Below are 12389 nucleotides of genomic sequence, written 5' to 3'. Positions count from 1 at the left end.
TGGGGCATGTTTAGTGAATTAGGTTGAGAAAAAAATTTCATCTTTAATTTTACTAACTTCTAAGAAAACGATCATTTTCCTCATTTATTTAAAAATATTCTGAGAAAAAATTCATAATGCATAATGTAGTCAAGAACCTCAGGTTTAAGTAAAAACTACTTTGTTTTGGAAGTATGTAGGCAGCACAGTGGATAGAGCTATGGGACTGGAATCAGGAATTCATGAATTCAAATCTGGCTTTAGACACTAACTAGATGTATCAACCTCAACAAATCACTTAACCTTGTTTGCCTCAGTTTCCTAAACTGTCAAATGAGCAAGAGAAGGAAACGGCAAACTATTCTAGTATTTTTGCTAAGAAAATCTCAAACAGGGTCACAAAGAGGCAGGGACCAAATGACTGACCAACAACAGAACCAGCTTGATTCTGACCTTCTAGACCAGGGGTCTGGTCTCCATGAAAGGGAAGAGAGATGGATTCCATGAGAAAATGTCAATGAAAGTAATAATTTCCTTCTAAAACACTTTGAAATTATAAAAAATTCAGAGGCAGCTAGATGGCTCGGTGTATCGTGCCAGGCCTCTAGATGGGTAGTCCTGGGTTCAAAACTGACCTTGTACATTTCCTAACTATGTGACTCTGGGCAAATCACTTAACCCATTGCCTAGCCCTTATTGTTCTTCTACCTTGGAACCAATACTTAGTATCACTTCTAAGACAGAAGGTAAGTGTTTAAAAAAAGTTATATATAATTCAAAATACTTAATAGTTTACTAAGAGAATTTATGACTTAGTTTTATTAAGGTCATTTATTGAAGATGAACAGGGCATGAAACTAGCTAAAGTCTACAAAATCAACCTAAGACATCAACTCAGGACATGGAATACTAGAGTGGCCAAGGAGGGGGTTGAGTCCTGGGTACAGAATATCAGAGTGAAGACAGTGGGGTTCAATTTTTGGAGTGGGAGAGGAAGTTGGAACATTTTACAGTTATTTTTATAAGGTAGGAAGATAACTAGTAATTGTTACTGTGAACTGTTTTGCATAGACAGGGCTAGGGAATTCTGTGAGTGCTGACATCTGGCCAGAATAGTAGTCTTCAGGGGTTGCCACGGGGAATGTCCAAAGAAAGGACAGATGCCCCTCAATTGGGGAATAGATAAATAAATTGTGGCACATGACTATGATGGAATACTACTGCTCAGAAGAAATGTAAAAACATGAAATGAAAACCTGCATAAAATTATGAAGAATGAAATGAGCAGAACCAAGAAAACATTATATAAGCAACAAAAATATTGTTTGGACAATATGTCCGTCAAGTATGTCCACCTTCAGAAAAATAACAGATATAAATAAAAAAGACATAGTTGTATATATGCACATTTTTCTTCTTGTCACATGATGCCTTCTCTAGCTCCAGGAGGAAGACACCTAGATATTTTAATGTTAACAAATAAATAAATTTTAAAAGAAAAGAAACAAAAGAACCAATTTTTAACTGGTTTAGACCAGGTTGGTCCACCAAGGTCAGCTCAAAGCTAGCTGCATTCAACATTTGATAGAGATTTTCCCCTTCAGACATCTGCTCTTTGGTCTGTAAACCATCATCTTCCCTTATTTACTCCTTGAAATTTTATTGTATTCATCTTTCTTATGTAACTATAACCTACATAACGATGCTGAAACTGTTGCTCAAGACTGATTGATTTTTGTATATAATGAGCTCTAAGCATTATAAACTGATTTTTATCTCCGCACCATCATTGATCTTCAAATAATTTTTGTCACACTAGGTGCTTAAATACCTATGGAAGCTTAATTTATTTTTTCAGAGTAAAAATAGTAAAAAAAAAAGTAAAAAAAGTAAAAATTTCTTTCATTATATTCTATTAAACTCCTTTGCAGAAGTCCAAACTCACTGAAAGAATCTTCAGTTTATGCCCAACTACTACAGAAATTTAATTTGTAATCAAATAATTTTAGACTGTTTTAAAAACCAGGAGACACTAAAGCTATTTGCCACTTCTTAGGCTCTTTGATTTCAAAGCTTGGCTTTCCTAAGAAATTTTAAAATGGAAATATATCATAAAAAAGCAATCCTAAACAATACTTTCAACATTACCTGGACAATTGCAAGCACTGGCTTAAAGGAAGGGTTTCCTTTTTGCAATACATTCAAAACTTCTTTTGAATTCTGAATTATTTCTCTGCAATGAGAAGAAAACACAACTCAGCTAAATATCTGTTAATAAAAGATATGTTTCAACAAGGAACTCATTTGCCAAAAATAGAAAAAGAAGGTGAAATAATATTCAGTGGGAAGAATGAATTTTAGGGTGTTAGGGAAAAAAAACAATGAAACCAATAGCAGAAAACATTTCTTAAGTGCCAAATACGTCCAAATCACTACTGGCCCTTACCCTTCCTTATGCCTCTTCCACACCCTCATGGAGCTTACACTCTAATAGGATAAGAAGACAACAACAAAGAGCTCTTGACATCACTTATTTCCTTACTGCATAAAAAAAAAAAAACCAAAATAGTCTGAAGGGGAAAGATCATTACCAAGGACAAGAATTTTAGTATCTTCTAATCAATTTATGCATTTTTCATCTTTATAAAAAATTTAAAAAGAACATTTGGGGGCAGCTAGGTGGCTCAGTAAATAAAGAGGCAAGTTTGGAGATGGGAGGTCTTGGGTTCAAATGTGACCTCAGACACTTCTTAGCTATATGAACCTGGGCAAGTCACTTAAAACTCATTGCCTAGGTGTGAGAAAAGAAAATGTAAGCTTTTGCAGGGCTTAGCATATTACTTAGGAAGCACATAGTATTTAACAAAATGCTTCTTGATGAATAATAGTCTACAGAAGCTACTAAATATAGAAATATAAACATAAATAATACATTTATTATTTATGTTTGTACTATATTGATATTTTTGTGTTTATATATAATATTTATATTAATATAATATAAATATAAAAATTTTCCATTAACATGGTAACTGAAAAATATAATGAATACAAGATCCAACTATATTGTCTATAAAATGTATTTGATTCAGTGGAGACAAATGCTCTCTTTTCAGGAAGATGTTGCCCAAGAAAATATCAAAACCATACATGATTTTTGCAAAGATATAACATGAGGTTTTTTGTTCACTGATGCTCTGATTATTAATAACAAGTCAGGCATAAACAGTAAGATGTTTGCTGAAAGGTACTTGCCACCATTATAATAATAGCCAGTGTCCAGAGGGTTCCTTAAAGATGGTAAAGCACTCCAGACATTCATGTTTGTGGCTTATGGTGTCCTGACTTTGCATCAAGTGCTGCAGAATAGATCAGCTCTTACTAAATGACACCCATCTCTGCTCTTAAGGGTTTGGCTTTCTTGGTTGTTGTCCATCACACTTGAAGACAAAGAAAATGACCTCACTACATCAGGGTCAATGTACAGTGTGTCTGACTGTGACCCATCAAACTGATATGAGTTCAGAAGGTTCAGTCACAGGACAGGCACAAATAATGTGCAGGAACATCTGGGCTGGAGTTTCCTCTAAATTTGTGCATCTCACAATTTCTGCCTTGCTCACAGAGCACAGCACCTTCTTTGATGTGGTCAGAGAGACTTTGAGGTATTGATAGATGATAATGAGGAATGGAAGGAGGTGGGCCACCTTTTGTCTTAATTTGAACAGGAACAGCTGATTTAAGTAGGCCGACATCAAAAGAGGATGTGGCCCTGAGAGACTCCAGTAGCTCAGTTGGGATTTTAAAGGTGGGAGGCTCTTTCACCTCCTGACTGTCTGAAAGAAATACAGGGAGCAAATTTAAGGATTCCTCAGGCAATTCTAGTGTCATGGAGCCATCTGGAGAGCATGTTATTGTGGCTCTAAGCTTGCATAAATGATCTCTCCCTCACAAATGTGTAGGGGAGCTAGGCATTAGAAGGAAAGAATGTTCTACTGATAGGAGTCCCACAGACACCATTCAAGGGGAAAGCTTTGGGACCTTTAGGAGTGGCCCTGATATCGCAACCAAATTTAGCGAGCCAATAGAATTGCATTCAGAATCAGGTTTACTCATCAATACTGTGTAATTAGAATTTTGTCCCCTTAAAATATATTTCCCAGCATTCCTCTTTCATCCCTATGTTACATCTACATTTTGTAGATAAAAGTTTTGGTAACTCCATTCTCTTGCTCTCTTCTCCTGCTTTCACAATCCAGGACTGCTCTTTACTCAGGCTATCACTTTCCTCTACTTCAAGTGAGTATTAATAAATCTTATAAAATATAACACTTGGAGTAGTGGATATTAATTTTAATCTTACAATACTGATCTGGATGCTCCAGTGTCTAAGAGGCAATCATAGTACGTGCTTCCAACTTTTAGGGTTACCTAAGGTTCATCATTACGGTGGGGAGAATGGACTGGGTTAGAGATTATTTATGGATTTCAGCTACCTTGGGAGTGTATAGGGTATTCAGAGAGGACCAGTACCTTTGGTGAGAGGGCTTACCAAACCATTTTCAGGGCTGATCATCTTTCTGTGGTGTCCATCTTTTACCCAACTCTCATCAGAGGCTCCAAGAAGCTGTAGCATGTGCAGGAGTCACTCCAGTAAAACTGGCTTGGCAAATAGGTTAAACCAGGTTATGAATAACCAACAGGTCTCCAACCCAATGGTGCGCTGGGGGGGAGGGTGTTTGCCCCAAGCATGGGTATAATGGGTGGAGGAGAACAATTTGTTACCAGTCATGTCTGACCAAGCTCTCAGTGCTCCACAGAACCTACTCCAGCAGTCTTCATGACGGTTGGAGCAAACTATTCTCATCTGCCCATTCCACTGAGATTATTTTCACACACTTGGGGTAGACAGACCTCTAATTTGCCAATGGGTTTGAGACCTCTTGGTTAGTCTAGTTTGGTTCCTTTGAAGAATGAGGTAAAAGATTCCAGAAGCACAAATAAAGCAGCTCATACTCGATTACAAGTCAATTTTCTTTTAAACCAAAGATCCTTTTTAAAAAAGTCTATAAGGCTCTATCATAGTCAATCATCCAACAGCAAGTAATATAATATCTTTGGATGGCAGACGTTTTGGAGGGGAGTAAAGCCATAAGGCTAGAATAGTTGGAAAGGGTCAGGCTCTGTTTCATCCTGGAGGTATATAGGGAAGTACTAAAGCTCCTTGAGTTTTATTTTTGGGAGATTAAAAAAAAGGCAGAGGAGATAGTTAACAAATGATATTTACTTGCTCCTAAAATTATCAAAATTAAAAAGGACAGTCTGACAAATTGGAGTAAAAACATATCTAATCTAGCAGGTCTCCCAAACTAGAAGATGCTTGTTAATAGCAATGCAGAGAACAGTTTGACCTGGATTTGTTAAAATATTGTGTTAGCTTGAAGAAAAATGAATTCACATTATAAAAAGAACAATTTAAATGGACTTTGGGAGAGATACTGATTTTATAATTTAACTATATCAAAATATCTAGAACTAATTTGTTGTAACAGATATGATTCATCTCTTAAAGATGACTCAATTAGCTTTTGTAAAAAGAATAACTCAATTTTCACTCAGCTTTTTTGTTTATAAAAAACACCCCATCAAACCACACTTTAAAATATAATTTCTTTCTGAAAATAAAGAGATGGACGACTAGGTGGCACAATGGATAAAAGGATGAACCTGGAGGCAGAAAGACCTAAATTCAAATCTAGATTCATACATTTAGTAGTTAGGTCATCTTGGTCAAGTCACTTAATATCCTTGTGCCTCAGTTTTCTTAACTGTTAAATAGTAATAATAATATTTGTGATGTATTTAGCATAGTACCTGGCACACAGCAGGCACTATATAAATGCTTATTCCCACCCCCTTACTCTTTCTCTGAAAATAATGCATAGGTGGTAGAGGTCTCTCTGACTCCAGGTCTAATGGTCTATCTGCTAGGCCACTGAGCTGCCATATAATATGACATTACATTTAATTCTAAAAAGCTTTCTCTGGCTACCCATACAAACAACATGTCAGGAGGAAGAGACAGGAAACAAATATACAAGATTTCATAAAATATGTGATTTCAAAAATTAAGCAAAACCAGAAAATGATATTGTATCTAAAAGTAACTAGGTGTGGATGTAGAACTTTAAGGTTTGCAGAAGTGCTTTCATAGACATTACTTCATTTGGGCCTGGGAGTGGCTTTGCCCCAAGGTTCTTAGGTGAAGGAAAAAGGGAGGAAGGGACTGTTAGTGCTTCTTTCACTTTCCTCCTGACACAGGAAGCTTTTTAAAGTTCTATTAGCATTTCCCCACAGGCCAAGTTCTCCTTGCTCCTTACTCTCCCAACCTCAGAGAGAGGTAAGACCTTTCTGGGAAGGCTGTTTTAGTTAATCCTGTTCACATCAAACCCAGACAGGCAGTTACATTGAGGAATGAAGAGGTTAAATGACTCCATCCAAGTCATACAGTGCCAGGAACAGGATGTAAGCTTGGTTTTTCCTTACTCCAAATTCAATAAAGTATCCACTAGATCATGTTGACCTTCATTAAATAAAAGTTTGTTAAACTTTGAAACAAAATAAAATGAGGTTTAAGCAGGGGCAGAAGATTTGACCTTGATTTTACCAATCCTTCAACCTCCACTGGATTCTTACAGCATAGCATTATGGGAAAAAGGGAGGATTTGGAATCACAGGAGTTAGATACCAATTCTAGATTCTGCTAATTACCTCAGGACATCCTTAGCCAAGTCAATGAACTCCTCAGGGCTTCCATTTCCTATTGGAGGGGGAGGGAGGATTAGAAGAAATACTGTAGCCTTTATAAACTGGACTGAATACATTTTCCTCCTCTAGCACCAGTACAGAACCTTTACCTATACCCAAGGTCCAAGTACCCACCTTCTGAACTGATCTAGATTAGAACCCTATAAAAACTCATTAGACTTGACTGGCTTTGGAAAAGGTGCTCCACTCTTACCTAGGACCTAATGGAACCAGTTTCCATTCTTCTTTTATACCTTTTGTCCTATATGTCCCCACAATAAAGTTGGTCTGCTTTACTGCCTTGTTGCACTTTCCATGTTTCCCTGTTCTTAGTTTTTGGTACTGAGGCGGTCTTGAGTTTATATTAAACAAGGTGATATTTATCAGATAATGTGAATTTTAGTTTTACTCCACACTGCTTAGTCTTTAAAAATTCTAGCAACCAGGAATGTATACACCCCTACTTAAGGATAAGTGTTGAGGAGGATGGCCTATGATAGACATGTGCTAGCAAGTGACAAATAAGAAACTGACAGACCCCCATGGGCTGTCCTAAGTCACGCTTAAGCTATCACTGGTACATGTGAGACACAGGAAGTGATGTAAAGAACTGTCTATATATTTCGCATCACTTCCTCTCTCTCATTCTCTCTCGCTTGGAGATTTTTGGGCTTGCTTGCAACATTGGGCTCTGTTGGCAGCATGGGGAGTGCTGGGCGGCATTTTGGTGTGTTTACAGCTCTTGTCAGGTTTTGGCATTTGTGGCTTGCTGGTGAAGTGACTGGGAGAAGCTCTGTAGAGTGGGTTAGGTGAGGCATCTTCCCTGAGCGACCTTGTTGAGGTGACTGATTCTTCCTTTCCTTGACCTCCAACTCCTATCTGCTTTGCCAGAGCAGTCCAATTCCCTTTTCTCTCTCTCTTCTTCTTAATTTCCTCCCTATGTTGTAACTAAACCACCATAAAAATCCCAAACTGACTTGAGTATTTTATTGGGATTGAATTTTAATCCCTGGCGACCACTAGTATAATATATTCAGTCAACAACCCCTTATTTTATCCTTAACAATAATTAGATGGTTTCTAACTCTATCCAAATTTTTAGAACTAAATAACTTTCTTTTCTTGTTTTGCTTAAACTCATATTATTTTGTTTTAGGATTATAGATTTTTCCACTACTTATTTCAAAAGAATAGCCCATGACCAATGACAACCTTGTTTTATGAGACCCCAAATTTACCCCTGTCCTATGAGAACTAGCCTTTAAGAAACTCCCTGACTGATCCTAGTCTTCAGACTGTACATCAGGCCATCAAGCACCCATTTAAGCATCTTGGATAGGGGTGATGGATATAGTCAAATTTTAAGTATTCTTTTTTGTCTTATTTTCTCAAGGTAACCTAGACTTGGGCTATAAACCACTATGTAACCAACAAGAGGTTTCTCTTTAGCTATATTCCCTAGGAATGATGGTGGATATTTTAGAGATGGAATGGCCCTCTCCCCACCATGTGCCCCACCCCACCCTTACCCCCACAAAGGGAAGGGAGAAAGCTCTCATTGGGCTGCTGGGCAGAGGGGCAGGGGGAGTGAAGAATGTCCTTAGCAAGTATAGAGAGGGGGAGGGGAGTGGCCTGAGAGCTCTGCTTCCCTCCAGCTCTGCCACCTGTGAGCCACCCACCTTACCCCCGTGTACTCCCATTGGGCTGTGGGAAAGAGGGGTGGGGGATATGAAAAAATGTTGTCAGGTACAGTAGAGAGGGAGAGGGGAGAATTTCTGCCTGAGTCCCTCTGCCCTTCTAGTAATGAACTGGGGGGGAGGGGTAGAGGGGGCACAGCTGAGTGCCCATAGAGGGTGCTCTGCATGCCATCTTTGACACCTGTGCCATAGGTTCACCAACACTGTCCTAAGGTATAAATAGAACACTAGGTTTGTAAATGTTAAATTTAGTCTCTACTGATAAAAGTATTATATTTTATGAGATTTATTAAGATTATTAGAAATCAAGGAAATAAGAAAATACAAAATAAGAAAAGCACGTGCCTAGGGCACATTAGCCCATTCACAGCCTAATTACTACATGTTGCAATGTTTCAAGTTGGGGAAGAGAGCAAAGTAGGCTGGTTTAAATACAATTTGTGTTCTCGCCCAGGTGGGGACTCAGGTGAGATTATAGGGAATTCTGGGAAGTACCAAGGACTTCTGGGGATTGAAGTCTGGGGTTCAAATCTCCATTTTTACAGATTCTTGAGTTCCACAGAAATACCCTTTCTAAGGGTTCTTCCTGGAGACAATGTTCCTAAGGTCTCCAAGATAGTTAATCTACTCATTATTTAGTATTTCATTGTTAAGTCTCTATTTGGGATATGATTCTTTTATTTCTTGTCTCTGAACTACTACTTTTATTGTGTCATGGTTTATAAAAGATTTATCAACTATTTCTGTCCCATTCCTCCCCCTTTTAAACATTTATTTACAATATCTCTGTCCCCTAGTACATGGTCAGTTTTTGCAAAAGTTCCACGTGGTGCCCAGAAATAATTATTTTGCTGTCTCATGTAGAAGACATCATAAGACTTTTAATTCCAGGTTCTCCAGCAATTTATTTGGTTCCATATTTTGTTGTTGTTGTTTATCTTTCTGTTGGACTTATCTAAAACTGAGAGATATTGATGTCTCTTGTCATCGATACCGTTGGTCTTCTTGCAGTTCATATTTTGATTACTGAATATGGATGCTAAGGCATTTGGAGCATTTAAGTTTATTACTGATATTAGTTTGTGGCTTATGGTTCCTTTCAACATAATATAGTTTTCTTGTCTACCCCTTTTTAAAAAATATTTATTTTTGCCTCATCAGATAGTATGATTGCACTTTTTAAAAAAACCTCTACCATTTGCCTTAGAATTAATACTATGTATTGGTTCCAAGGCAGAAGAGCAGTAAGGGCTAGGCAGTGGGGGTCAAGTAACTTGCCCAGGATCACACAGCTAGGAAGTGTCTGGGGCCAGATTTGGACATAGGACAAATCTAGGCCTGGCTCTCAATCTGTTGAGCCACCTAGCTGCCCCCCCCCACCCCCATGATGGCTAGTTCTACTTTTTTTATTCACTTAATTCATAGTAAAATTTCCTTCATCCTTTGTTTTATTTTGCTTATGTCCTTATTTTTTAAAACATGTTTCTCGTAAGCAATATATATTGTAGGGCTTTGTTTTCTAATCCAATCCATCTCTTTTTTGTTATTGAATTGTTTCCAAGTTCTACAAGGTGCTAAGAATCCATATAATCTTTTGCCATCCCAGTTAGAAGATGCTATAAATCTTTAAATTATTCAGTGGTTTCAACTCCCTCTCTCCACCAACAAATAGATGTTTCAAATAAATACCAAATACTCCAGGCCATATCCAGTGCAAGATCCTCACCTCCCTACAGCTTCTCTCTTTACCCCATAGGACATTTATCTGTGGAACCCTAGCAAGACCCTCTTCTTTCCCTTTCCACCTTTCCCTCACTGCTAGTCCTCAATTTGACTTGGGCACATCATATATTCCTCTTTATCCCCCTGCTTCCCAACCCACCTTTCAAGAACCCTCCCATGCTGCAATGCAGTTCTACTGTTACAGAATACAACACTACAAAAAACAAAAAAACCCAAACACTGATTCTCCTACGGGTAAGGGAAGTCACTAGGTTCAGTCTACAAGGCTTCATGCCTGCTTCTTCAATGTTACCTCCCATCGGACTTCTGTGCTCACCTTTGTCTCCTTATGTACATTTAGAAAGAAGTTTCTGACTCATCTGTTTGCTGGCATTTTGTGACTATTGCTGTCCTTGGCTGCTGTATTTATTCATTCCTCCTGCATTTCTATTGTTTTAGTGTTTCATTTTCTTTCTAAAAATGTTTCAAACATCTCATATTGTTGATTATTTTTTCACATACCATTAAGATCAGATTTTCAGGATAGATTATCCTGGTCTGCATTCTGAACTCCATTTTACTTCATAAGATATTGTTCCATTACCTTTCTCCTGTTTTCTGGTGGTGAGTGAAGAATAGTTTTACATTATTCAAAATTCTTTTCCTTTGTATTTAACAAAGTTTTTCTCCTGACCAACTGCAGAACTTCTTTCTGAATAGAATTATTAAATTTAACCACTTTATGTCTTGGAGTTTTTTTTTTTTTTCTGGAGAGAAGCTGAATTCTTTCAATCGGTATTTAATTTCTTATGTTCAGTTCTGGCCAGTTCTGGTATTTTCTGTGTTATGGTATGAAGATTTTCCCCCCCTCAGTTGCGGTCTTCTGGGAGATCTATGATATCTTCTGGGAGATCTATGATCCTTAAGCTGTCTCCAAGCATCTTGTCTTCAATTCTGAATAGTATTATTTGTTTCAATGTTACTGTTTTATTCCCCTCCTTCTAGATTGTCCTTTGCTTTATTGTATTTGTATTCTGAACCTAATGTTCCCTTTTGTTTCTTTGTGAGACTTGCCACACCAGTTTTTCCTACTTTGCCCATTATTTTTGCTGTGCAAGCCATAAATTCTACTCCTGTAATTCTGATTTTTCTTTTGACCCACTCAGAAACATGTGGTGGTTCCATTCTTTTCAGGTTTTAAGCCTCATTTCATCATGTTGGTTCATTTTCCTTTGTTTTGCAGTATTTATTCATAGAAGCTTAAATTTTTTTATCCAATCTGCCATTGTTAATGTTTTTCATGTTTCCCCTACCTGAGATCTCTGGTATTTTCAATCATTTCCCCTCTCTGATTTTCCTGTTTACTTTTTGACTTTTGATGGCGGTTTCCTTGAAGGCTGATTGTCAAACCTGTCCAGCCTCCTTCCATACAGAAATTCTCTGTCCCAAGTGAATTTTGGGTATACAGAACTGGCCCCAGCTGGATGCAGTATTCTTTCCCTTAGGCCAATAGGACCATCAATAAAACAATTGAATAAATTTTTTAAAAAACTCCAAAGAAGAACCTTTCAGCTCTAAATGTATAGGATCACACTACTTAAATCTGAGGTGGAGGGGAATCATAACCAATTAGGTTCTCTGGTTAATATTTTGGCCCCACTGAAACCAGCTACTAAGGGTTGTAATTTCTGTGTGTGTGTGTGTGTTAGTGACATACACACCAAAAGTCAGCTATTGTTTAGAAGTATTTGTAGTAACTAAGTCATCATTAATTACATCGCTTTCCAACCAATCATAAACATTTATTAACGGCCTACTATCTCCTGTACCCAATTTTTTAAGATCCACCCCTCTACAAGAACCTTATTAATTTGCATTGTGATAATTCCTTTAGCCCGTTCATCCCTCAAGAAGACTCCTCTTTTACCCCTAACATTACTTTGCCATAAAAGTTAGTATTGTAACCAGGTGTCAACATACCCCGAAACTTGGGGCATTAAAAACAAAACAAAACCATGAATGCATCTAACTCTAAAATATACCTTAAAAAAATCTTTCCTATGTCTCCCCTCCCCCCCCAAATGCTTTGAACCATCAAATCCAAGGGCTGCCAGGGCAGGCTGACCACTGCCAGTCGGTCTCTCTAAAAGAAGAAACAAAAACACTTTTCTTCTCTGGGAAAGC

At 37.7% G+C, this 12389-nt stretch overlaps 1 protein-coding gene across 4 annotated transcripts in view; it reads right to left on the bottom strand.

Annotated features, from left to right (window-relative positions):
* Nucleotides 1-12389, bottom strand: part of MTHFD1L (methylenetetrahydrofolate dehydrogenase (NADP+ dependent) 1 like) — a 293067-nt gene that overhangs the window by 274571 nt on the left and 6107 nt on the right. For all 4 annotated transcript variants that reach the window (XM_007484726.3, XM_007484725.2, XM_056818928.1 and 1 more), the window contains exon 2: nt 2128-2212. In XM_007484726.3, coding sequence (XP_007484788.1) covers nt 2128-2212 — 85 coding nt within the window. The remainder of the gene's footprint in view (nt 1-2127; nt 2213-12389) is intronic.

Source organism: Monodelphis domestica, chromosome 2, assembly GCF_027887165.1.
Source record: "Monodelphis domestica isolate mMonDom1 chromosome 2, mMonDom1.pri, whole genome shotgun sequence".
NCBI lineage: Eukaryota > Metazoa > Chordata > Mammalia > Didelphimorphia > Didelphidae > Monodelphis > Monodelphis domestica.
The sequence above is the reverse complement of the archived record's forward strand: the minus strand, read 5'-3'. Positions and strand labels throughout refer to the sequence as shown.